Consider the following 24,179-nt stretch of genomic DNA (forward strand, 5'->3'; position numbering starts at 1 on the left):
CTCTTGTCTTTTTCGGGTATTAACAGTGCACTTGCTGTCCTGTACAAGGATACAGAAAAAAACGCATCACTGCTGCATTCGTGATCATTTAGACTTCTCGTTTTGTTTTCCTTTTGTTTTACATTGAATGAAACTTGTTTCGCGCATGGCATCTCAAATGGTCTTCGGATCAAGATAATGTGTTTCAGCAAGATGAAACGATGGAGAACCAGATTTTTGTTTCTGTTGCTTCTATATGTCTGTGTTTTACCAAGTAAGTTTCTGTTCATTTTGTTTTATGTCTAAAAATACAAAAATGTGTTATTTCTAAATTTACTGAAGCTATAGGTTTGTTCTGTCAAATTGAAGAAACATACAAAAAGTTGAATATGTTGTGAAATGTGATTTATCAGTTAAGTTTCTTTTTGTGAAGTCTTTTTTTTTTTTATGAAGATTTGTTTTTATTTGTTTTTAATTTTTGCATTTTTTTTTTTTTTTTTTTTTTTTCATGGAAGCTCTTACAAGATGTTTATGGTGTTTAGCAAACATGTGCAGTTTGTTACAGTGAGATATAGTGCATTTTACAGAGGGAACATACATAAATGTATAAATTTACAGATACACCACACAGGGATAATTTTTGAACATCAGAAGAGAAAAGAAGATATAAAGAAATAAATAATGATAAAAATCAAAACAAAACAAAAATATCACATAAACTTTTCTCATCCCACCCCCCCATGCCCCACCCTCCTCCCTCGTATGGCTCTCACTTTCCTTTCATTTATAGTGAAGTCATTGTTTTATAATTTTATGACTCATCATTGTTTTTCATTCAGATACAATGCTCTTCCATGCAAGCTTTTTCCCAGAATCTGTAAACTTGCAGCCAGTTGTTAAGGGATTTTGTTAACATCATAATCCCATGGACCATCTTTGTATCCAGCTCAAAGGCTTTACTGAAACAGCAGTTCGGGGTTAACATCTGGCTTGACTAAATCTATTGTTGTTACTAAAAACAAGCATCAGAAATATAAATTGCAATTTTTTTTTTAAACTCCAAAGCTACCATCCAACAGACTTGACTGTAATATTAAGATCTGAATATGTACCATGAATAATGTCAAAAATGGACGTTACTGTCACTGTGATTGCATTTTTAATATGTCTGTCATGCCTGTTTTCAGGCACGTGAATGTTTTCATGTGTAAATTCAGTCTGATACTCATATGTTGTATGTCTCGTGGATTAACACATACTCTACTGCACATACACATGTTGATTATAGAAGGTTTCTACTGGTACTTAATGGAAGATTTGCCTGATCTCTTTCTGCAGCTTTATAGAAAGGCAATCCAGCCTGACATCCCCTTTGTCCCCTTTGACCATCTGTCACCATTTTCTCTCATGGTTCCCATGTCCTTCCTCCTCAACATCCACATCACAAACTCTATTCTCGTAAATCTCTCTTTGAACAAATTAGGCAACAATAGAAAAAACATGGAAATATGATATGTGCAGTAACTGATTTGTGGCTAATTGTTTCTTTGTCTGTCCCAGCTTGTTGGTGTGCTCATGGGAAATACGCTCAAAAGCTCCTGAATGATTTATTCACCAACTATACTAGTGCGCTGAGGCCTGTGGAGGACACAAACAAAATCCTGAATGTGACCCTGCAGGTTACACTGTCACAAATTATCGACATGGTAAAAAACACCATAATGTGCACAAGGTGTTTAAGTAATAATGTGTGCAAAGACCCACACACTATACATGCATTGTGTTGCATTAGTAATCTAGGTTTGGCAGTTTGTTGTATATTGGCTTCTTAACCCAGCTGGTCACAGTTGTCTTCTTTAACAAATTGTTTTACAGGACGAGCGAAACCAAATTTTGACTGCATATTTATGGATACGGCAAGTGTGGGTTGATGCACACCTCAAATGGAATAAAGATGATTACGATGGACTCGATACCATCCGCATACCTAGTAGTTATGTATGGAGACCTGATATAGTCCTATATAACAAGTAGGTCGGACTGGTATTGGGTTAATCAGTTAATTATTGAATTATCTTAGGTCCAGTTGGTCAGTACTGAGGGCACAAGCTGAGCAATCCTTGAAGCCATTATTCATGGGATTGTTCAGGCCTTTATCTGCATTTTATACACCAGTATTGCAATATAACAGAGAAGAATAGCGCATAGAAAGTAGAACCACTTTTATGACCAAGAGGAAGAAAATGTTATGACCCTAGAATAGTCATGAAATTTTTGCGATGTCTTTAATTACATCACATTTACAGACCTTTCAACCTAAAGACATTTTGGCTTATACTGTCATGGAAAAAATTATTAGACCATCAAAAGTCATCAAAAACAGTAGTTACGCAATCAAGTACAAACTCCTGCGTGTATCATGTGACTAAACAGACAGAAAAGAAAACATGGAATCCCTAAAAGCACTGTTTTTGTCAGTACAATGCCATAGCTATTGATGTAAGAACTGAAGTGATTTTGGTTATTATCAAGAAAACCATGGGAAATGGATAGATATCAGCTCTGAAATTAAACTCTTGTGAGCTATTTTTGTTGTTATAATTATATTTGTCCAAACAAATGTACCTTCAGTTATACCAGGTGTTAAAATGACCAAGAAATTGAAGAAAACAAGGGTGGTCTAATAAGTTTCGCCGCGACTGTATAAACAGACAAAAAGCACGGGTGTTGCTGATAACATTAACTCTGACTCTTTTCAGTTTATTTTCCCTCAGAGACCATTCTAGTTGAAACACAATGCACAGTTCCAAGCTTTAAACCTGCCTCAAATAAACAGGATGCAGCCCTTGAGTTTTCTTGTGTAATAAGTAAAAATGTCCTTTTTGTGAAAAAGATCTATTGAGGTGCCTATTAAACATATAACACAATGTAGGCTTATATACTAACCATGACATGATGCATGATGGATAACTGGAAAGATATAAAATGCAGATCCATCACAGAGGAATGAGTAAAACACTCTGAAATGTGTTGACTCTGCCCTCTGTTGGCATACTTGTGCCTCCGTTTTCTGATCAATTCTTTCGTGGGTTGCGGATCAAACAAAACCTAATCAATGCAAAATTATCACATTCTGAATGTGAACAAAGGAGTCTAATGTTTTTTTCTAGAAGCTTTTTCTTTGTCTTCCAGTGCTGACGATCATTTCACTGGCCCCATGGACACCAACGTGGTGATCCGACACGACGGCCAGATAATGTGGGATTCTCCTGCTATCACCAAGAGCTCTTGCAAAGTGGACGTGTCTTTCTTTCCGTTTGATGCTCAGCAGTGCAGGTTCACCTACGGCTCCTGGACCTATAATGGTAACCAGCTGGACATCCTGAACGCTTTGGAGAGTGCTGACCTGGCTGACCTGGTGGAAAATGTAGAGTGGGAGGTTCTGGGCATGCCAGCTAAGAAGAACATTATTTTATATGGCTGTTGTGCTGACCCTTACCCTGATGTGACCTACACGCTCAAACTAAAGAGAAGAGCCTCGTTCTATGTCTTCAACCTGCTCATACCATGTGTGATGATTTCTTTCCTTGCTCCACTGGGTTTCTACCTGCCTGCAGATTCAGGAGAGAAAGTGTCTTTAGGTGTCACTGTGATGCTGGCGCTCACTGTTTTTCAGCTGTTGGTTGCAGAGATCATGCCACCATCTGAGAATGTACCTCTAATTGGTAAGAAGAAGAAAATATTCCATAACACATAAAAATTTTACACATTGTCAAATACTATCATTAACCCATAAAGACCCAGAGCTAGTTTTGTGGCAGTTCCCAAATGACTTTTTCTTCTGTAATTAACCTTTTTTTAAGTGATTTACCACCATTTATTACAATATTGTCCTCTGTATTTTGCATTTTTAAGTGTAAATCAAGTATTTTCCAATTTTTAATTCACTCATTGTGCAGATGTTCATAAAAGCTCAGAATAAATTCAAAGGTTATTTTTGATCAAAAATAGAGAAACCTGAAGAAAAAGTGACTTTTTCAGCAAAATCGCTCATTAACTGAACATAAACAAAGTGTTTCCATTCACTGTCATTGATCCAACTCCACGGGTTTTACTGGTGAATCAATGTTGAAGATGATGACAGTGTTTCCATGTTCACTACGATGCCTCTGAACGTCCAAATGGGTCATATCTGTTGACCATGAAAAGATGACAAACTAGTTTACACCAATTATTTACACATATTTGTAGTTTTAGTGGATCAACAGGTATTAAACATTTTAGATCAGTAGATGTTTGGGTCTTTATGGGTTAAATTTGTTTGTGTTTCAGAAGCTGTGGCTACATCAGACAGACACAAACAAATTCAAATTTTTTTTGGTTTATTGTTAACAAGAAAACATACTGACAGTTTCAACATGTCATGCCGTGGATGTGTTTCAAGAGATATTATCTTGCTGAAACCAGTTTTGATAATGATGGAACAGAGCATGTGCAGAAGGGAGCATGTGGATTTGGAGAATGGGACAATACTTGGCAGAGCTCAATGATTTAAGGGGGATTTTTAATGCAATTTATCACAAACGCATGGGGTGTCCAAAAACTTTTTTCCATCACTGTATGTGTTGACCCCACCTTTGTCCATAGGTAGCCGGGATAGGCTCCAGCATCCCCATGACCCTCACAAGGATAAAGCAGTTCAGAAGATGACTGAGTGACTGTATGTGTTCTCTGTGAAACTCTGATCATATTCCTTCATCCTGTTGTTATTTCTTTACAGGTAAGTACTACATTGCAACAATGACCATGATCACAGCCTCCACTGCCCTGACCATCTTCATCATGAACATACACCACTGTGGCCCAGATGCCAAACCAGTTCCCAAATGGGCCAAGACGGTCATTCTACAGTATCTGGCGCGAATGTGCTTTGTTTATGAAGTCGGGGAAAACTGCATGTCACCACAGCCAGAGAAGCAGGAGCCTCCACATGTGAAAAACACTAACTGTACGATGAACGGTCAGGCAATGCCAAGCAGAGAGGACTGTTTCCAGAGGATGGAGAGAGGAGGACAGGAAGCAGTGGGCTCGGTGGCTGCAGAAGAGAAAGATGACATGGATCGGATGATGAGCTCAAGAGGCTCAATCGGAATAAACCCTACCAACAACTACAGCATGTGGAAGAATGGGGTTTTCATGAGCATGGACTGTGGAGAATCAGGGACACAAACTAGATGCAGGAGGGGAGGGGTGAGTGATACAGACAGAAAGGACAGAGAGGTTTCTTACACTCAAGGCACTGAGAGGCAGCTGCTGCGTAACATTGAGTACATAGCCAACTGTTACAGAGATCAGAGGGCCACACAGAAAAGGACTGGGGAGTGGAAGAAGGTGGCCAAAGTTTTAGATCGATTCTTCATGTGGTTGTTTTTCATAATGGTGTTTCTCATGAGCCTTCTCATCATGGGTAAAGCCATCTAACAGTTGAAAGACGCCAAAATGACAGTGTTAGCTGTTTACCAATCATGTATATAAACTGCACTTTATAGAGTTTTCTTCATCACATCACAGCTGCTCCAAACATGAGGACGGTAGAGACTATGTCATTGTATTTCATTTATTTGTACATTGCTTTGATGTTGCAAACTTTTGTTCTCAACTTTTAACCCGATGCTCTGTAAAGGGTTAGAATCAAGGTAAAAATCAGAGTAAAAAAAACCCCAAAACAATAAATCTACTGATATTGAATAAATTTTTATTGCAGATGGAATTCTTTTTTGTGCTTGTAGCTATCTTTAATAATAATACAGTTACAGAACAAAGACACCAGGGACTGGTTAGTTAAGATGATTCATTAAGCTGCTATTGTCTTCTAACTTTAAACACTATGTTACATATACAGGGTGTCCATAAAGTCTGGGCACATACAATTATGGTGTGGTTTGTGGAAAGCTCATGTGTTGGGGCCATTTTTCTTTGATGAACATGTAACTGGTGAGACTTGTTGCCATGTTGACAGAACAGTTAATGCCCCAACTTGAAAGGCTGGTGAAGGACTTCCTGAGTGGTTCCAAAAGGATGACGCCCCTGCCCATTTCACCATGGTGGTAAGAGATTGGCTGAATGACAATTTCCCAAACTGGATTGGAAGATGTGGTCATGTAGAGCAGTCTCCTCATTCACCAAACCTTAGCCCCCCTTGACTTTTTTTCTGGTTTATGCAAAAAGAGAAGGTATACTCATTGAAAATCACAGATGGAACACACTTGATTGAATGCATAAAGAGTGAATATAATAAAATCAACTGCAATGTGGAGTTACTGCATCGAGTTCATGTGAATCTTGCAAACCGCATCAGTCTTTGCATCACAAATGATGGACACCACGTTGAATAAAATGTTGCTGAAAATTTTTTTTCTTGAGAATATGCACTTTTGGCTATGTGTGCAGACTTTAGGGACACCCTGTAGAAGTCAGAACATGAACTCCACTTTCTTGTGGAAAAAGCCCTGAGTTTTCATTTGTGTCACCCTTCATTTATTAAAATAAACTAGAAGCACTCGGAGAGCGCAGACCTCCGCCAAGGCTGATCAGTGGCCCACCCCCGATCACCACCAAAATTTAATCATTTCTTCCTTATCCCATTTCCAACAAACCCTGAAAATTTCATCCAAATCTGTCCATAACTTTTTGAGTTATGTTGCACACTAACGGACAGACAAACAAACAAACAGACAGACAAACAAACAAACAAACCCTGGCAAAAACATAACCTCCTTGGCGGAGGTAATAAATAAAAAATCAGACTTAAATTTAAATTCTTTTTGGTTTACCCATGCCTTAACAAAGTGTTTTTTCAAGCCTGGAATTCAAATGGGGTTGCCTACAATTTCTAGTAACTGATTAAAAAAATAATTATGAACAAAAAATATTTTTGTAATGATTCAATATATATTTCATTATAATTAAAACACCACACACTTTTGCTAATAAAAATCAAATTCAAATAAAATGCAGGATATAATATCTGAGAGGGCATATCTTGAGTGACCTGATCATGTGACCACACATGTTACTGTGCTTCAACCTGCCCGGACACAGTCGCAGTCAGAAAACTGGACCAAACAGAGAATGGAAAGACTTCTTCACCTGCCTGGCCCCACTATGACATCTCTAAGAGAAAAATGTCTCCGTTTTGAATGTCTGGGGTAGTCTGAAATTTGTGATGTTAAAATGGGGTCAAGAGTAAAAAAGGTTGGGAACCACTGCCTTAAAAAGACAACATTGCATGTTAATGTCTACTCTGTACAAGGAATTATATGTTTCTTTTTGGAAAACAAAACTACACGTCATTAGCAAGGGGAATTATAACAGTCCATGAGAAGAATTCAGAATTTACAAAGTAATTTACTTTTATTGTCACCATTAATGAGTGAGACACACAGACTGTAACTATCCATGATGGTAGAAATTCACTCTGTGCACAAAAGTGGAACATGAGAGCACACTGTCTTAATGTAACTCATGTGGATTATTTCATTAATCCCTTGGATCATCAGTATTCACTTTGCATTGGACGTGTATTATCCCTAACATTATGCAAAACTCCTCAGTCTGAATCCAAAGAAAGCAGACTAAATGCTTAATCAGCAGACATGTTTTATGAATGGATTTGTACTATTTAAAAATACAATTTGACTATAAGCTCAGTGAAGTGCAGGATTAGTTTTGTATTCATTTGGAAGTACCAGTTTGCATTCAACTGAACAAAAGCAAACCAAGAAGGTCCAAAACTACCACATTTGTTTTTATAAAGGTGTTCAAAACCAATATTTTGACATTAAGAAATGTAGTTGGTAAAGTACTTAATAAATGAGTCTGACATAAACAACATATATACATATATATATTTTCATTTTAAATAAAGATTAAATGACAGTAACAAAGAGATGATAGGTGATATCCCAGAAAAGGATAAAAGACACAAATGTAATGTAAAATGAAATACACAGACAAGCAGAAAAATTATAAACTGACATTGAAAAAGAACAAATTTACAGACTTAACTGGATAAAATCCACGAGTCCCAGTTTTGATTATTAACTTGATAATTGTTAAAGTCATACAAATACTAAATCATTCATGTTCAGTTTCTTAAAATCAGAGCAGTCAGAGGCAGTTCATGAAGCTGAATGCAACTGGATTTTCTCTTTAATATATTGTATATCAAAAAATAACTTTTTTCTATAATTTAATAAAAAAACAATAAATCAGTTCCAATGTGTATGTCCACTTTAACAAAATTATATATTGGGCAATAAGCGTAACAAGCAATAAGATCTGTCACTGCTTTGATCAAGGGAAATACAGGAAAAGTAATAATAAATAAAAATGGACATTAGAGGGTTGGGATGTTCTTTCAAATGGAAACTAATAAAAACATCCTTCTTTAATTTTGCTACAGGAACAAAACATGTGAATGTGGGTGACTAGAGCAGCCTGTTACTCAGGGAACAATCCCTGTTTTGTCTATTTGTTATCATGAAATATTTACCATTGTATGAAACACTGCAAAAACAGAGGTTGTTTTGGCTCTTAATTCTAAAATGGAATTAAAAGAAGTCACATTTCAAAGATGTAAGACCAGAGTTTGGAAATTCTGCTTCTCGATGACACAGCTGAGAGAACATTTTATGTAACAACTTGTAAATAACAAAAGAATGAGCCCTCCCTCTATGTATATGTATACAAGCAAAGAATGGAAGAACATGTGAATATGAAGTTTGAGATTGTTACTTAACCCTTTCATGCATACTGGTCACTACAGTGGACAGTTATTCTACATCTGTTCTCTTGTATATTCATGGGTTTTGTTATTTCAGTTCCATATCAGCCAACACAGTGGATGCTTATGCATCATCCCATACACTGTAATTCATACCATTACTGTAACTTTGCTGTTCTTGATAAACCTGATCTTCAGTAACATGTTTCAGTGTAAAACAATTGTTATTTGTTAGATTTTTTTTTTTTTTTTTTTGCATATTATCTCCATGAAAAGAGTAAAAATTAGTATTAGAATATGTTAAAATGTGAGAAAACATCAGATTTTATTCCATTGTTTTAATATCAATTTCTGATATTGGGTTTTAAACACGTTTCTTTACTTAAAAAATTAAGCGCATGGACATTTTTGTAACTCCACGAAAAAAAACAACTTAATCACATTGTTTTTTTTTTTGTTTTTTTTGTCATGCCTATGGAGGAATAAAAACACTCAAGAAAAAAATCTTAACTAAGGTTCTCATAATTAATGCATGAAAGGGTTAAACACAAGCTGTAGTTAAAAATAAAGTTGTCCTCCGAAGAGGGGTGGTGGTGGCAGGTTTAGAATAAATAAATTAAATAAATAAATAACAAAAGGAGTTGTTGTTTAATGACTTGACTGGTTCGGAGGATGATAAATCCAGTGTCACTGGGAAAAACATTACATTGTGATACCTTACTTAGGCCAATTAATAAATGTCTTGTTCAGCAAAAAAGGTTTAAATAAAATCCAGAATGTACTTGAATGTGTTCACAGAGAAGTTGGCTCAGTCTTATCTGCATCCAAACTTTGATGGTTGATATCACAATTGTGTTTTTGATTCATAACAACATTTAATACCACTGTATATAATGAAAAGGTGGTTTGCTTTTGTTTTCTGTTCTGTAAAATTACAGATGAGTAGAATAAAAATCCATTTACACGTAAAATTTCATTAAGACATGATCTGTTGACAATGATATAAAACATACTGAAAATAAAATCCATGTCATGTACATTGGAATATTTGTGTTAAACTAAACGTCTGTTCATAACAGAGCTCATAGAAATAGGACACAGTAAACATTAAGCACCTGCTGATTGACATATCAGTGTTGAATCATTGATGAAACTCAACTTTACTGTCAGTAAAACAGGAAAGTAATCAGTGTGAGCCATGTGCATAGGTTACACACTGGCTGGCAAAAAAAAAAAGTTGCACATGCAATATTTCACTGCACCACCTTTGGTTTTGATTACAGGAGATATTCACTGACATTTTTTTTGCCACTTAATAGAGTCACAATAAGGTTCATATGATTTTTTTCATCCATAGTTGCATTAATTTTGGATTTTTGATGAACTGGTGCAGTGAAATATTGCATGTGCCATTTATTTATTTTTTGTCCAGGCAGTGTATTAGGTTGGGGTCACTTTTCTTTTCAGCATATGGATAATTCTTTCCCGTAATAATCTCGTTTGCATCCCATAAATGATTGGATTTAAATTTGCGGGAATAACATGAAATAAAACATATGCAATTTTCCTTAAATCTGGGTAATTTGGGAAGCGGTGCAGTATGATGGTTAAAAACCCAGACCAAAGCATAATAAGGTAAAGAACAAGGTGGCTCGCGCAGGTTTGCAGTGCTTTGTTGTTCAACTCTTTGTTTTTCTTAATCCAACACACGAGGGCTATTCTGAAATAGGTCACAGCTATGCCTCCCATCGAGCAGCTAAACAGCAGCACGGTGAAAAAGAGTCCGTAGATATCATTAATCGACACATCCTCACAGGAAAGTTTAAACAGAGATGCATTATCACAGTAAGCATTTTTAATCACAGATCTACAGCGGGACAGTCTGACAGTAAGGCCGATCAAAATGGACACCAGCACTAGTGACACCCCCCATGCAGTCGCCGACAGCCCGATCACCGCTCTGGTTGTCATGACTGAACTATACCTCATGGGGTGACATATGGCCACGTATCGATCAATCGCCATAATGACCAGAATCATATGTGCGGCTGATCCGAACGTGTGGCTGTGAAAGGCCTGGGCCACACATTGGCTGTAGGTGATGAAGCGTTCTGCAGAGACCATGTGCGCCATCATCCGAGGCAGAAGGACCGTGTTTCCGATGATATCGTTAACAGACAGGTTGCAGAAGAGAATATACATAGGCTGGTGTAAAGTCTTCTCAGTGATGATGAGAAGGAGAACGCCAATGTTGGAAAAAAGCAAAGAAAAATACACAAACAGCAACAAGAAAAACAGAGGATATTTAAAGACTGGAGATATGTTAAAGCCTTCCATCACTAGAATATCGCTGGAAATTGTGGTGTTACTTGCCATGTTGCTTCAAAGAAAACCTGCAAAAACAATTATAGTAGAAACATTTACACTTACAGTTTCATTAGTAGTTAATCATAAAGATGCAAAGTGGAAGCATTTTGACAGAAGGAGTAACTGTACCTTTGTCTGTGAAAGGTGGAAATCTCCACTCAGCTCCTACTGTGAGTAAACACAGACTCACAGCCTCTTGTACTTGAACACTGTTTTTTTTTTTTTTATAGACTTCCACATGTACACAGCGTAAATCTCAAGTCTGATGTTTAGTCCTGGATGATACAAACCCCCTGAGGTCGTTGGATTGCATGAGGTGGAGGCAGTGATGATGGTGATGATGATGATGACGACGATGACTGCACCTTAATGCCGGCTAGTATCTCTGGTCTGACCACCTTGTGTGCTTTTATTGTGTGTTTTTTTATTGTATAGGCTAGCTATTTTTCTGGCTATGTCCCTTTTATTAGCTTACCGGCTGACAGGCCATAAGCTATTGTCATCAGGCGGCATCCGGTGTCGTCGTCTGTCGTCCGTTACAAAAATTTCAATCGTCTTCTTCTCCGAAACTACAATTCCGATTGACTTCAAACTTGGTATACAGCTTCGTGATGAAGATGTCAACAAAGTTAGTGAAATTATTTGGATCCAGATCTGATTCTGGATTTAGTGCGACTTTGAAAAATTTCCCCATTATAAGAGATAGGAAGTGGATCGCTGCAATAACTCAGTAAATATAAATGATATCAAGTGTAAATTTCTACAGTCCAGCCCTGATGGGGAGATGACCAAAACATAATGTCCACATGCTGATCAGGATCTTCTTCTGGATCCGGGAACTTACGGAAAATTTAACATGGGCTCTTATGGGGAAAGAATTTCAATTGTCTTCTTCTCCAAAACTACAGTTCTGATTGACTTCAAACTTGGTATACAGCTTCTGTATGATGATGTCAACACAAGGTATTGCAATTATTTCAATCCGGATCTGATTCTGGATTTGGTATGACTTTTAAAAATTTTCCCATTATAAGAGATAGGAAGTGGATTGATCCAATAAATCAGTAAGTATCAATGATATCAAGTTGGAATGTGAATTTTTTACAGATCTGATTGGAATATGACCAAAACATGGGCTATTTCTGTAATATAATAAATACACAGAACTGGGTGATAATAAATGGCATCTGAATACATTTCCCAAAACTTTTAATTTGGCCGGTAAGCTACAGGGCCATTGGTCCTATTTTTACCTTCGCCAGGAGGTATTGTGATCGCTTTGCTTTGTGTGCGTGCGTGTGTGTTTGTTTGTTTGTTAGCAAGATAACTCAAAAAGTTATGGACAGATTTTCATGAAATTTTCAGGAAATGTTGATAGTGGCACAAGGAAGAAATGATTAAATTTTGGTGGTGATCAGGGCAAAGACCCCCCCGCCCCCGATCACCACCAAAATTTAATCATTTCTTCCTTGTGCCAGTATCAACATTTCCTGAAAATTTCATGAAAATCCATCCATAACTTTTTGAGTTATCTTGCTAACAAACAAACAAACAAACAAACAAACAAACAAACAAACAAACACGCACAGGAGGCAGATCTGTCTTGGCGGAGGTCTGCACTCTCCAAGTGCTTTTCTTGTTATTCATTTATTATGGCTATGTCACTTTTTTATTTATTTATTATTCTTATTCTCTATATTTAAGTCTTACACCTCATGTGTGTTTATGTATGTATGCGAGCAACAGAGTTCACAGAATTTCCTTTGGGATTAATAAAGTACATATCTATCTATCTATCTATCTATCTATCTATCTATCTATCTATCTATCTATCTATCTATCTATCTATCTATCTATCTATCTATCTATCTATCTATCTATCTATCTATCTATCTATCTATCTATCTATCTATCTATGTGACACCAGGACATGAAATCTGCTTTAATATGGCTTGAAAAAGAATGGTACTTATATCAGACAGAAAAAATATGATGTGTGTTATTTCAATAGTTAATTAATTAATTAATTTATTTATTTTTTGGTTCAGTTTATTTCAAATATGCAACAAAACAAAAGTAATCTTACTTAGTCCTTGGAAATAAAACAGATAGTAAGAAATCATGGAAAAAAAACCTTATACATATGCATGAAAACAAAGTATGACTTCATTTGCACATTTGAAAAGGAGTGGGAGGAAGGATAATTCTCCACACAAGAAACACAATTTGTATGTTAAAAAGAAAAAGAAAAGGAAAGAAAAAGAAAGTCTGCTTCACCATTTCAGTAGGATGCCCACATTATGAAAGAAAAGGAGCAGAAAGAAGTACAATTTTATATTTTCTGCCCCTATTGAACAAAGTATCTGTGTATTTTCAGTTATAATTTCATAAAGAAATTTGAAATCAATCTCTCACAATACAATACAATGCAATACAAATCCAACACAAATACAATATCATGCTGTATTTCATCCTTTATAACTCGACACAGTTCAAGACATTACATTATTTTCAACACTCTCAACCACCAAATTAATTTCCTGTTTCATAATTCCTTCGTATGTTATTTTCTTCATGAATCTGCATCATCCACAGTCATATGAACAGATGTAACTGAATATCACATAAGCTTTTCAGGATTAGTTCAATTCAGTTCATGTAATTTATTTATTAAAGTTATTAAACTGAACTCTACATAACCGAACAAAGCTCCACTCCAGCATTTCAGAATGAAAAAAAAAAGCATACTATTGCCTTTTATAAGACATTATTTTTTTATTTGATAGACTCAGGAGTGACAGAATAAAATGGGTAATGAAATGCAGCAAATGTCCTCAGATACGAACTGAACCAAGGGTGCTGTGATGCTGCCTTGGCCTATGTAGAATGTGATCAGCCAGGTGAACCTTAAACTAAAGCACTTTAAATATATGTGATATACAGTCGTGGAAAAAATTATTAGACCTGCCTTGTTTTCTTCAATTTCTTGTTCATTTTAATGCCTGGTACAACTAAAGGTACATTTGTTTGGACAAATATAATGATAACAACAAAAATAGCTCATAAGAACTTAATTTCAGAGCTGATATCTAGTCATTTTCCATGGTTTTCTTGATAATAACCAACATCACTTCAGTTCTTACATCAATAGCTATGGCATTGTACTGACAACAACAGTGCTTTTAGGTAGGGATGCATTGATTCCAATACCAGTATCGGCCATTGGCTCCACTACTCAGTGTGTGTACTTGTACTCGTACTAGTAAAAGTAATCCGATACAACTGCACCAATACCACTTATGGCAGTATGACATTTGCAGTTCAGTGCAGCAGGTACGTGGCGGTGGAATAATGTGTGGAGAGTGTGGAGATTTTTCAAAATAAATGACGGTGATAAAAGTAACCCTGACTGCGAATAATGTTAAAGACACAGACAGATACGGAGGGAGCATTCTGTCCATCCTCTGCGTACATTCCATTTGTTTTCCAGGTGCTTGCAGGTGTGTACCCAGACGGAGAATACCAGCGGGAACCATGGAGGTAGAGGATCTGTTCAAAGAGCGACTGTGTGAGTTAGAGAAACACTACTGACACATTTATGACAACTACCCAGGGTTGGGCCGGTTTCCATCCTACTTATAATACTATGGGGGTATGGAGCAGTGCAGACCACTGCCAGCGGAAGTGAAAACGAAACTTATCGCTTATTTCTCTTTTCTCTACCTCCTGAAGCTTTTAAACCTTACCAGCGAAAACACTGCAACATTAGTATCCACATTAGTGTTACCTCTGTCGTCTCTATGTTTATTACTGACTTTCTTCTTCTCAAAAAACTTTACTCTTCTTTGTGGTATTTGTCCAGTATGGTTAATTAAGAGCAGCGCCCCCTGTTGGATTAATTGAGGAACGCTCATTCCAACACATGAAATGTCAGTAGCAGTACTTTGTTCCAGTCAGACTAATGACAATGACAATAAAGCACATTTACAAAAGGATCTAAGAACTGGAATGGTATTATTAAGTACTCATATCAGTACTCGGAATCGGCAAGTACTCAAATGTAAGTACTTGTGCTTAGATACCACTGGAAAAAAGTGGTATCGGTGCATCCCTACTTTTAGACATTCCATGTTTCCTTTTCTGTCTGTTTTAGTCACATAATACACACAGGAGCTGGGACTTGATTGCATAACCATTGTTTTTGGTAACTTTTGATGGTCTAATAATTTTTTTCCATGACTGTAGATATACTGTATCACATCTGTGAATGAAATGATTCAACAGTCAGACAGTCCTCTCAGTGTGACCATTTCAGGACATGGTCACACATGTATTTATGAAAACGAACATACATGACAGAAACTTCTGAATCTTCTGAAGTATTACCGACCATTGTTACTCCTATAAATAGTCCTGTTTCACTGAGGTCTATCTAACTTTTATCTCATCCAAATTTCTCTGGACATGAACAGAAACTCACCATATAAAGGCCTATTTTTGTACTTTTTCTTCTCTGTGGTTAGATTTGGCTGGAGCTGGTCAAATCAATTATCAGACTTTAAGTCCATTGTGTCCATTTCTCATGGGTGAAGATATTAGTCTGTCCTTGTGTCCTATTGGACCTTGTGTTTGAGTGAATGAGGCCCTTGTGACCTGGTTTGACCACTTATTCTGTTTCAATTACCTTCACTTTCTGGATCATATCGCGTTTATTATGTGAATATAAATACGACAAACAATACAACACATGTTACAGTTTCTGTTAAATGAGCAATGCAGAATGAAACTTTCCATTTTTATTTTTGTTAAATCCTACAAATTGGACTGAATTACCACATACAAACCACATTGCATTGCTTTACTATTTTATCTAAACTTGAACACAATCTGCACAAATGTTTTGTTAAATCATTCAGTTACTGCTTTTTTATTATTAATAAGTAATAAAACATCTACATATTGCCTGCACTTTTGACATTATGTGAAGACTCCCGTGGGTGTTATTAACGAACATCTTTCATTAGCAAACAACAAGAAATCCCATTATCAACTGGGGGGGTTTATGAAGCGTCTGGGGATTAATTACAATGTGAAACAGTTAATAACACGTTATGTAATTTCATCTCAAAGGGGCTCATTAATAACTGTGTTTTGACCCAGTAATGAGGCACTCAGCTGATGTAATTCTGCCAAACTGGAGTGTATCCGTTTACATAATCCTGCTCTTTGGATGAGAGTTTGAACAGAAGATCATCTGTTGTACTTTTTTAAGGTAAAAACAGAAGGTTTTGGACACATTTGTAGTTGATTTTCAGTTCCAGCTGAGCCTTCACAGCAGAGCAAAAGCAGTGGAGCATAAAAACCAGTACAGCAGATCATTAAAAACTAATGTAACTGGTGAAAAATACTGCAACACTCTGAAACAAACTCTGAAATAATCACAACAAAAATGTAAAAAAATATATGAGCCCAAAAGAAATAGCACATTTCTTGTGGAAGTTTGGTGGCATTTTGACCTAATATAACCTTTAAAAACAACACATTTTCACATTTTTGGTCCATTTGTTTGCAGACTTCACAACCTTTGGATAAAAGGTATCTGTGGAAAAAAGCCTCCTCTGTTCCTGACAGGAATGGTCAAACCTCACAGGTTAAAGAGAATTCTTTATTCACTGAATCCCTCCACTCGTTCACTGATGCACATCCAGTTTGATATCATTTTTATCCGTCCAGACAGCTACGGGTTAGAATAAGTCATTCTTCCTGCAGGTGCCAGTGAGCAGAGGCCAGTGCAAACACATACCAAATAGAGGATGAGTAAAATGTTGCAGGAAGAAAAAAAAAAAAATCTTTGTCAGAAACTCGATCATTGCAGAAAAATAACCTGTGCATTAATAGATTGTTGTCTTAAATAAATACTGTCCACCCCCAAATATACAGTACTTTACCTGAATGATCACAGCTGAACATTGGGTTTATTTGATTCCTTTTCGCTAACTGTAGTGAAACTGAACAGATGTACTAACCACTAAATGAACAAAAATTAACAAAAAAGTCAACAAAATGAACAACAAAAAAAAGATGCAACAAACTGAACAGCAATGAGCAACAAATTTTAAAAAAGCATCAAACTGAATGAAAAGGAACAGCAAATGAACAAAGTCAGCAAGAAAATGAATAAAACTGAGCAAAATAAGTAATGAAATGAATTTAAATAAACAATATAACAAACCAAACAAGCAGCATAAGGAACAACATTGAACAACAAATTAAAAATGTGTAAAAAAAAAAAAAAAAAAAAAAAAAAAAAAAAAATTAAACAATATAAGCAATAAAATGAATATAAATGAACAACATAAGCAACAAGGTGAATAAAAATTCATAAAACTAGCAACATAATGAATAACAATGTACAACAAATGAACAACAAAAGCAAAATAATGAGCACCAGAATGATCAATGAGTTATACATGAAGAAAATAAGCAACACATTTAAAATGAAAATGAGCAAAAAAGAAACAAATAGTCAGAAATAAATAAAGTTATTTTTCCCTCTTAATTTAGTTTCACAAGAAAAGCACAAATTCTACTTTTTTGGTATATTTTTGAAAAAATAGTGAATTTGTCACAAATTTTGATTGAAATCTGACTGTGTTCGGTTTTGATTCATGCCTTCTCTTGAAACTGTCACCATCTCAAAGAAATCATCTCAAGATAAAAACATAATATATTATATGTAAAATCCCCTCAGAATGATCAAATGTGCCTCAATTTCTGCTTTTCAGGATCTGCTTAAAGACATTTTAATGATGTTTGTGGATCATGTTCATGTTTAATTAACTGCTTTTAAAGTCTCTTTACATGCACATGCCTTATTTATTCCCTTTTGCTCAATATTTTGTTCTTCTGTTTCATCTGATTCTTGTTTTTTTAAGTGTTTTGTGGCAATCACCAACTAATTTCTCAACTGGAAAAATAAAGATTAGAATGGAAAAAAAATCCTTATCTTTTTTTTTTTTTTTTTTTTGTAAATAATGTGACTTTTTAACCCCTTTTCATCTTCCTGTTTGGAAAGCCTCTGACCTGGTCCCAGTGGCCAAAGGTGACGTAAACACATCAAGGTTAGGGTTGATGTCTGATAAAGCGAGGCAGACGTCGGACTTTTCAAACACTTCATATGCTCTGCTTCGATACTGTCTTCCTCTGCTCGATTTAGACACAGACTGTCTTTACAATAATGCGGTTCTTTGTGTGTATATCCTCAGTCTGAGTGAAAATGCACAACCTATCTTTTGGGTTCAGATCTGAGTTAACCCTGGACCCATTTGTGATACCACCTGGGGGAAAATATCCCATATTTTTTCTTGGAATTGCAATTTATTTCTTTGGTATTTTTTGCAATCTGACTTTGCTGAGTTTGATCATAATGAAGAAGAATCTGCACAAGCCCATGTATTTCATCCTGTTTAGTCTTCCTTTAAATGATCTGGTTGGTATAACTGTAATGCTTCCAAAAGTCCTCTCAGACATCGTCACTGAGACCCACAGTGTTTACTATCCTCTCTGTGTTTTTCAAGCCTTCTTGCTCCACATGTACGGCGGTGGGATTCTGTTTATTCTTGCAGCTATGTCATTCGATCGCTACGTCGCCATCTGCATGCCCTTACGCTACAGCTCCCTCATGACAACAAAAGCTGTCGTTTTTATTATTTGTCTAATCTGGGGTGTCGACTTGATTCTGATCGTTTCACTCTTTTCCCTCCAATCGAGACTTCCTTTGTGTAAATCTGTTATCAAGAATGTGTTCTGTGATAACCCATCTCTGTTGAAACTCACATGTGGGAACACGACTCTTAATAATGTCATAGGGTTGTTTACTACAGCTATCATGCAAGTTATAAGTGTGTCTGTTCAGTCGTTTTCCTACGTGAAGATCCTCATCACCTGTGTGGGAACCAGGAAGTCAGACTCAAAGACTAAAGCTGTTAATACATGTACGGCACAGATTGTCATATTAATCATCTTTGAAGTCGTCGCCACTTTTACGATTTTATCACACAGGTTTAAAAACGTCTCCGCCGAGCTGCAGAAGACAATGGGCATGCTCATATTCCTGGTACCTCCTCTTCTGAACCCCATTGTTTATGGGCTGTATACCAATGAAATACGAAGCACTCTCCTCAAAGTTGTAAAAAAAAGAGTGGCTGTGAGTCTGTAAAGGATGAAAGCTTTAAAAGACCCAGTGCTACTTTTGTGTCAGTTCCAAAATGAATTTCTCTCTCTATTTAACCTTTCTTAAGTGATTTATTACCATTTATTACCTTGTATTTTGCATTTTTCAGTGTAAATCAGGTATTTTCCCATATGTTTCATTCACTGATCATGCAGATGTTCATGAAAATTCAGAGTAAGTTTAAAGGTTATTACTTTACAATAGAAAAAACTGAAAAAAAAGTGACTTTTTCAGCTAGGATATCAATAACTGAATTTAAAAACAAGCATCTACACCTTCTGTCATTGATCCAACTTTACGGGTTTTACTAGTGAATCAATGTTGTAGAAGTTGACACTGTTTCCACGGTAATTATGGAGTCTCTGAATGTCCAAATGGGTCATATCTGATAACCCTGAAAAGATGACAAACTGCATTTTACACAAATTATTTACATGGATTGATAGGATTAGTGGATCAACAGGTATTAAGTGTTTTAGATCAGTAGATGATTTTGGTCACCGGTGGATGTTTGCGTCTTTATGGGTTAAAAATACTGTGGAAAAAATATTAGACAGCATGAAAATACAACAAACATTCTGTTATGATCAAGAATCAATTTAATTTTTATGTTTAATTAAATAAAAATTGTCCTTTGTGGAGTGAGACAGGTACATTACTTCTCATAGAGCTTGATTTGAAATGTTTTGTTGCAGATATTGTAAGATATTTGTTATATATATTCAAAATCTCTTGATATCTAAAATTGTTAAACATTGAAGAAGAGACCGTCACTGTGATTTGTGTTTCTATTAATGTGAACTGTGCTTATAGACTCAAATTTAACACAGCCTCTTACTGCAAGGTCTAATATGAAGCATACTGAAACTAGGTGAAATTGTCCATTTGTAGGTTTTATTAGTGTCACATCTGTTTGGATATTTTTCACTTTGTTTTACACCGATGAAAAATGTTCTTTTTTTTAAACGTTAAAAATCCACTACGTCACCTGTCACACCTTTGTCACCAATTATTTCAGTTGCTTCAGGTCACATCTGGGCCTGAAACCAACTCTTTCCTCCCTGTTGTGATATCCACCCAAAGAGCTTCACTGCCTTTTAATGCAGCTACAACTGCTCTGGATTTTTATGTGTTTTTTTTATATATATATTTATGTCAAATGTATATTTTTACCCTTTTCATGACCCTGTAACATGAAATAATTGTACCATTATGTGGAGGACAATAAAGGTTTCCTGCATCTTGAAAATATAGCTTTGAAAATGTTCATGATATGACTCTGATAAATATGATTTGTAACATGAGAGTTTTCTTATAAGAAAATATGAGGAAAATATCTCGCTAAAAACAGATAATAGACGATATTTAAATTAATTATGAATAAAAGCTAAAAAGATGGGATAATAATAATAATAATAATAATAATAATAATAATAATAATAATAATAATAATAATAATAATAATAATAATTATTATTATTATTATTAGTAGTAGTAGTAGTATCATCATCATCATCATCATCATCATTATTATTATTATTATTATTATTATTATTATTATTATTATAAAAGCTGTCAAAAGCATCAGCAACTTCAATTAGACAAACAGTATTGAACAAGCCTGGGAAAAAAAGATAACTAATACAGGCAAATATGGGATTACTATAGAAATAATTAACTTAGACAATATTCAAATAGAACAGAAAACAAAAAAATCATTAAGAGCCGACAAGGGTCATAGGAGTCAATCAGCAAATTAAGAGTATTACATGTTGAAAAACATATAGCAACTAATGATATTATAAGAACACAATATGAAAAGACTATGTTTAAATGTTTGTCGGAAGTCTTGACCTTATATGTGCAAATGACATGATGTAACTAATTATAGATGCAGGAATTAAAACGGGTTGTAGAAATCCACTCGATTTTTGCCAAAATGAATATAAAGATAGCTTTGCAGCACCTGGAGGGTTCAAATTCAAACTTTGGAACTATTAAGGTCCTCAAATACACAAATAAATGAACCAAACACTAATAAAAGTGGGTTTAGAAAAATATGACCCCTTTAAAGCAACCCCTAAAAACAATGTTTCTTCCTGCAGTTTCATGAATAGTTGGATCTACAGAAACAAAGGAATGAAACATTTCCACCTGTTTTACCCAAAAAACAACAGTGATCATACATCACTTTCATATTTTACAACACTTCCTTTTTTTTTACATGTGTAAATTGAATCATACATCCTCAATTCCTTGTCAAAGTCATTCCACAGGTTCACTGCTTTAACATGTAAAGGTTTACTTTAACATGGGTCCCAGAGGCAGCGGTCAGTGTTAGTGCTGCTGTCAACTGATTATATGAGACATTGTCCAATCCCAATACCCCCCCTCACAGACTCCCAGAGTTTGAGTCTCTGAAGGCAAAACCTAAACTGATTGACAGCTAGATTTACAGACACTTGAGGCCACTTCTTCAAAGGGAATTACCCATAATTCATAGTGTAATAAAATAAGAATCTCATCGTATTATCACCTATACCACTGAATTGGGACATCAATCATTGAAAAGTGCATTATAAAAACATGTACCAAATATAATTAACGGATTAAAAAAAAATACAGTTTGTTTGGGTTGACTATATTATCTGACTTGGGCTGATGGAAGTTAAGTGTATATTTTTGCAGATTAAATTATCATTAAGTCTGAATGTGAACAACAAGCATTTTTTTTTTTTTTTTTTTTTTTTACTTTTGTTAAGTTTATTTCAGACACAAACAATACAAAACATACGGGAAAAAATAAAACAAACAAAAAATAAAATAGTATAATACAAAAAGGACCCCCCCCCCCCCCCACACACACACACACACACACACACAGATACACACACAAATTAAATTCCTTACCAAAAATTCCATTCCAATCTGCTCATGATGTAATAAGTACATGATGTATAAGTAATTACTGTAAGAGCTGAAGCTTCACACTAAAATTGTGCAACACATTAGGAAAACACTACATGAAAAAATTACATATAAATAACAGTGGCCTATAATATTTGGTTCTAAATTTTTTTTACATACAGTATCATAGCATCTCTTGTTGAATTCCTTGGTCATACACAGTGAATTGTCTAGTACTGTTTGTGCGAATGTGTGTGTATGTGTGCGTTAATCTCCCCTGTGTAAACGGTCCATAAAAAGGGACACGTCATGACCAACATTTGCCACTATCTGGTCTTCTTCCTTTGTCTGAACACCGTTTGACTACAGTGGTAAGAATCCCACACCTAAACCTACTCTGCTTAACTATAAGTATTTTATACATAATACTGTCAATATTCTGTTTCTTTTCCAGTGCGTTGTTACTACAGAATTGACGTCATGTCCACAAATGCATCCTCCTCTGACCTCTTCCTATCACTCCAGACACTGGGTTTACCTGATTCACACATTTATCCAGCGTTTTTCTTTGGTCTTTTCACATATATAACCATAATGTTTTTCAACATGTTGGTGTTAGTGGCTATTGCTGTGAGTAAGAAGTTACATAAACCCATGTTCATCCTTCTGTTCAACTTGCCAATCAGTGATATGGTGGGTGCTACAGCTTTTTTTCCTCACCTTGTTTTGAGCATTGTGACAAAGAACAGACTGATTTCTTATCCCGCATGTATTACTCAGGCATTTATGATTCATTTCTATGGTACAGGTAACTTGCTGATCTTGAGCGCTATGGCGTATGACAGATATATTGCCATATGTCATCCTCTGACGTATAATATTATCATGAGTCCGCATAAATTAGCTAAAATGATTATTTTAGTATGGCTGATTAGTTTTGTGATAATTGGTGTTCTAATCTTACTATTAGCACAGTTACAGTTGTGCAGAACGCATATTATAGATTTGTTTTGTAATAATCCATCCTTACTGAAACTGGCTTGTTCTGGCACTAGGGTGAACAGCCTCTACGGATTAGCAGGTATTGTTTTTCTCCAAGGAGGCTCGTTGTTAATATTAGTGTACACATACGCACAGATATTATACACATGTCTTGTGACTAATCAGTCCGATGCCCGGAGAAAAGCCATACAGACATGTGGGTCACATTTAGTAGTTTTCTTGTTGTTACAAATCAATACTCTGTTCACACTTACAGCTCACAGGGTTAATAATACATCCCCTTACCTGAGGAGGGCCCTGGGAGTGTCCATTTTAATATTTCCTCCTTTTTTGGATCCGATTATATATGGATTGAAAACTAAAGAACTGAGGCAGGCAGTAATAGTGTTTCTAAGGAGAAATAGAATTTAAAACCTATAGACTGTCTTGAATTATGGTTTGTAAATAGCAGGAAAAACACAGATCATTCAATCAATTTATTACAAAATTATTACAAGCAGTTAAAATTGACAGTTCATTTACAACACAGGTGTCAAACATGTGGCCCGGGGGCCAAATCCGGCCCGCCAAAGGGTCCAGTCTGGCTCTTGAGATGAATTTGTGAAATGCAAAAAATTACACTAAGATATTAACAATCCTTTTAGTTCAGGTTCCACATTAAGACCAATTCAGTCTCAAGTGGGCAGGATTCAGTAAAATACTATCATAAGAACATAGAAATAATGACGACTCCAAATGTTTCTCTTTGTAAATGTTAATATTTTCATGTATTTACACTAAAACAAAGTATAATTTCGCAAAAAAAAAAAGTGAATCACCTGAACAAATATGAACAACCTGAAATGTCTTAAGAGAAGTAAGTACAATTTTAACAATATTCTGCCTGTTACTAAATGTTTTGTGTGT

At 35.6% G+C, this 24,179-nt stretch overlaps 4 protein-coding genes across 4 annotated transcripts; 3 read left to right on the plus strand and 1 right to left on the minus strand.

Moving 5' to 3' along the window:
- Positions 1-31: 31 nt before the first annotated feature.
- On the plus strand, positions 32-5,729 carry chrna10a (cholinergic receptor, nicotinic, alpha 10a). The gene is made up of 5 exons (XM_030152627.1): positions 32-253; positions 1,540-1,685; positions 1,855-2,009; positions 3,172-3,704; positions 4,760-5,729. The coding sequence occupies exons 1-5, from the start codon at positions 178-180 to the stop codon at positions 5,458-5,460; spliced, it is 1,611 nt and encodes a 536-aa protein (XP_030008487.1). The 5' UTR covers positions 32-177; the 3' UTR covers positions 5,461-5,729.
- A 4,475-nt stretch (positions 5,730-10,204) lies between these two features.
- On the minus strand, positions 10,205-11,140 carry LOC115431913 (olfactory receptor 13H1-like). The gene has a single exon (XM_030152628.1). The coding sequence runs from the start codon at positions 11,138-11,140 to the stop codon at positions 10,205-10,207; it is 936 nt and encodes a 311-aa protein (XP_030008488.1).
- A 7,267-nt stretch (positions 11,141-18,407) lies between these two features.
- Positions 18,408-19,349, plus strand: LOC115431143 (olfactory receptor 52J3-like). Its single transcript, XM_030151381.1, has one exon. The coding sequence runs from the start codon at positions 18,408-18,410 to the stop codon at positions 19,347-19,349; it is 942 nt and encodes a 313-aa protein (XP_030007241.1).
- A 3,402-nt stretch (positions 19,350-22,751) lies between these two features.
- Positions 22,752-23,684, plus strand: LOC115431144 (putative gustatory receptor clone PTE01). Its single transcript, XM_030151382.1, has one exon. It carries the CDS (start codon positions 22,752-22,754, stop codon positions 23,682-23,684), a length of 933 nt encoding a protein of 310 aa, XP_030007242.1.
- The last annotated feature ends 495 nt before the right edge of the window (positions 23,685-24,179 follow it).

Source organism: Sphaeramia orbicularis, chromosome 13 (assembly GCF_902148855.1).
Source record: "Sphaeramia orbicularis chromosome 13, fSphaOr1.1, whole genome shotgun sequence".
NCBI classification, from domain to species: Eukaryota; Metazoa; Chordata; class Actinopteri; order Kurtiformes; family Apogonidae; genus Sphaeramia; species Sphaeramia orbicularis.

Excerpts from the sequence above, each read along its gene's own strand:
- LOC115431913 (XM_030152628.1), bottom strand. The coding sequence starts at position 11,140 with ATGGCAAGTAACACCACAATTTCCAGCGATATTCTAGTGATGGAAGGC.
- chrna10a (XM_030152627.1), top strand. The coding sequence starts at position 178 with ATGTGTTTCAGCAAGATGAAACGATGGAGAACCAGATTTTTGTTTCTG. Across the intron at positions 254-1,539 it reads ATATGTCTGTGTTTTACCAA|CTTGTTGGTGTGCTCATGGG; the intron begins GTAAGTTTCTGT and ends TGTCTGTCCCAG. Across the intron at positions 1,686-1,854 it reads TGTCACAAATTATCGACATG|GACGAGCGAAACCAAATTTT; the intron begins GTAAAAAACACC and ends ATTGTTTTACAG.
- LOC115431144 (XM_030151382.1), top strand. The coding sequence starts at position 22,752 with ATGTCCACAAATGCATCCTCCTCTGACCTCTTCCTATCACTCCAGACA.
- LOC115431143 (XM_030151381.1), top strand. The coding sequence starts at position 18,408 with ATGCACAACCTATCTTTTGGGTTCAGATCTGAGTTAACCCTGGACCCA.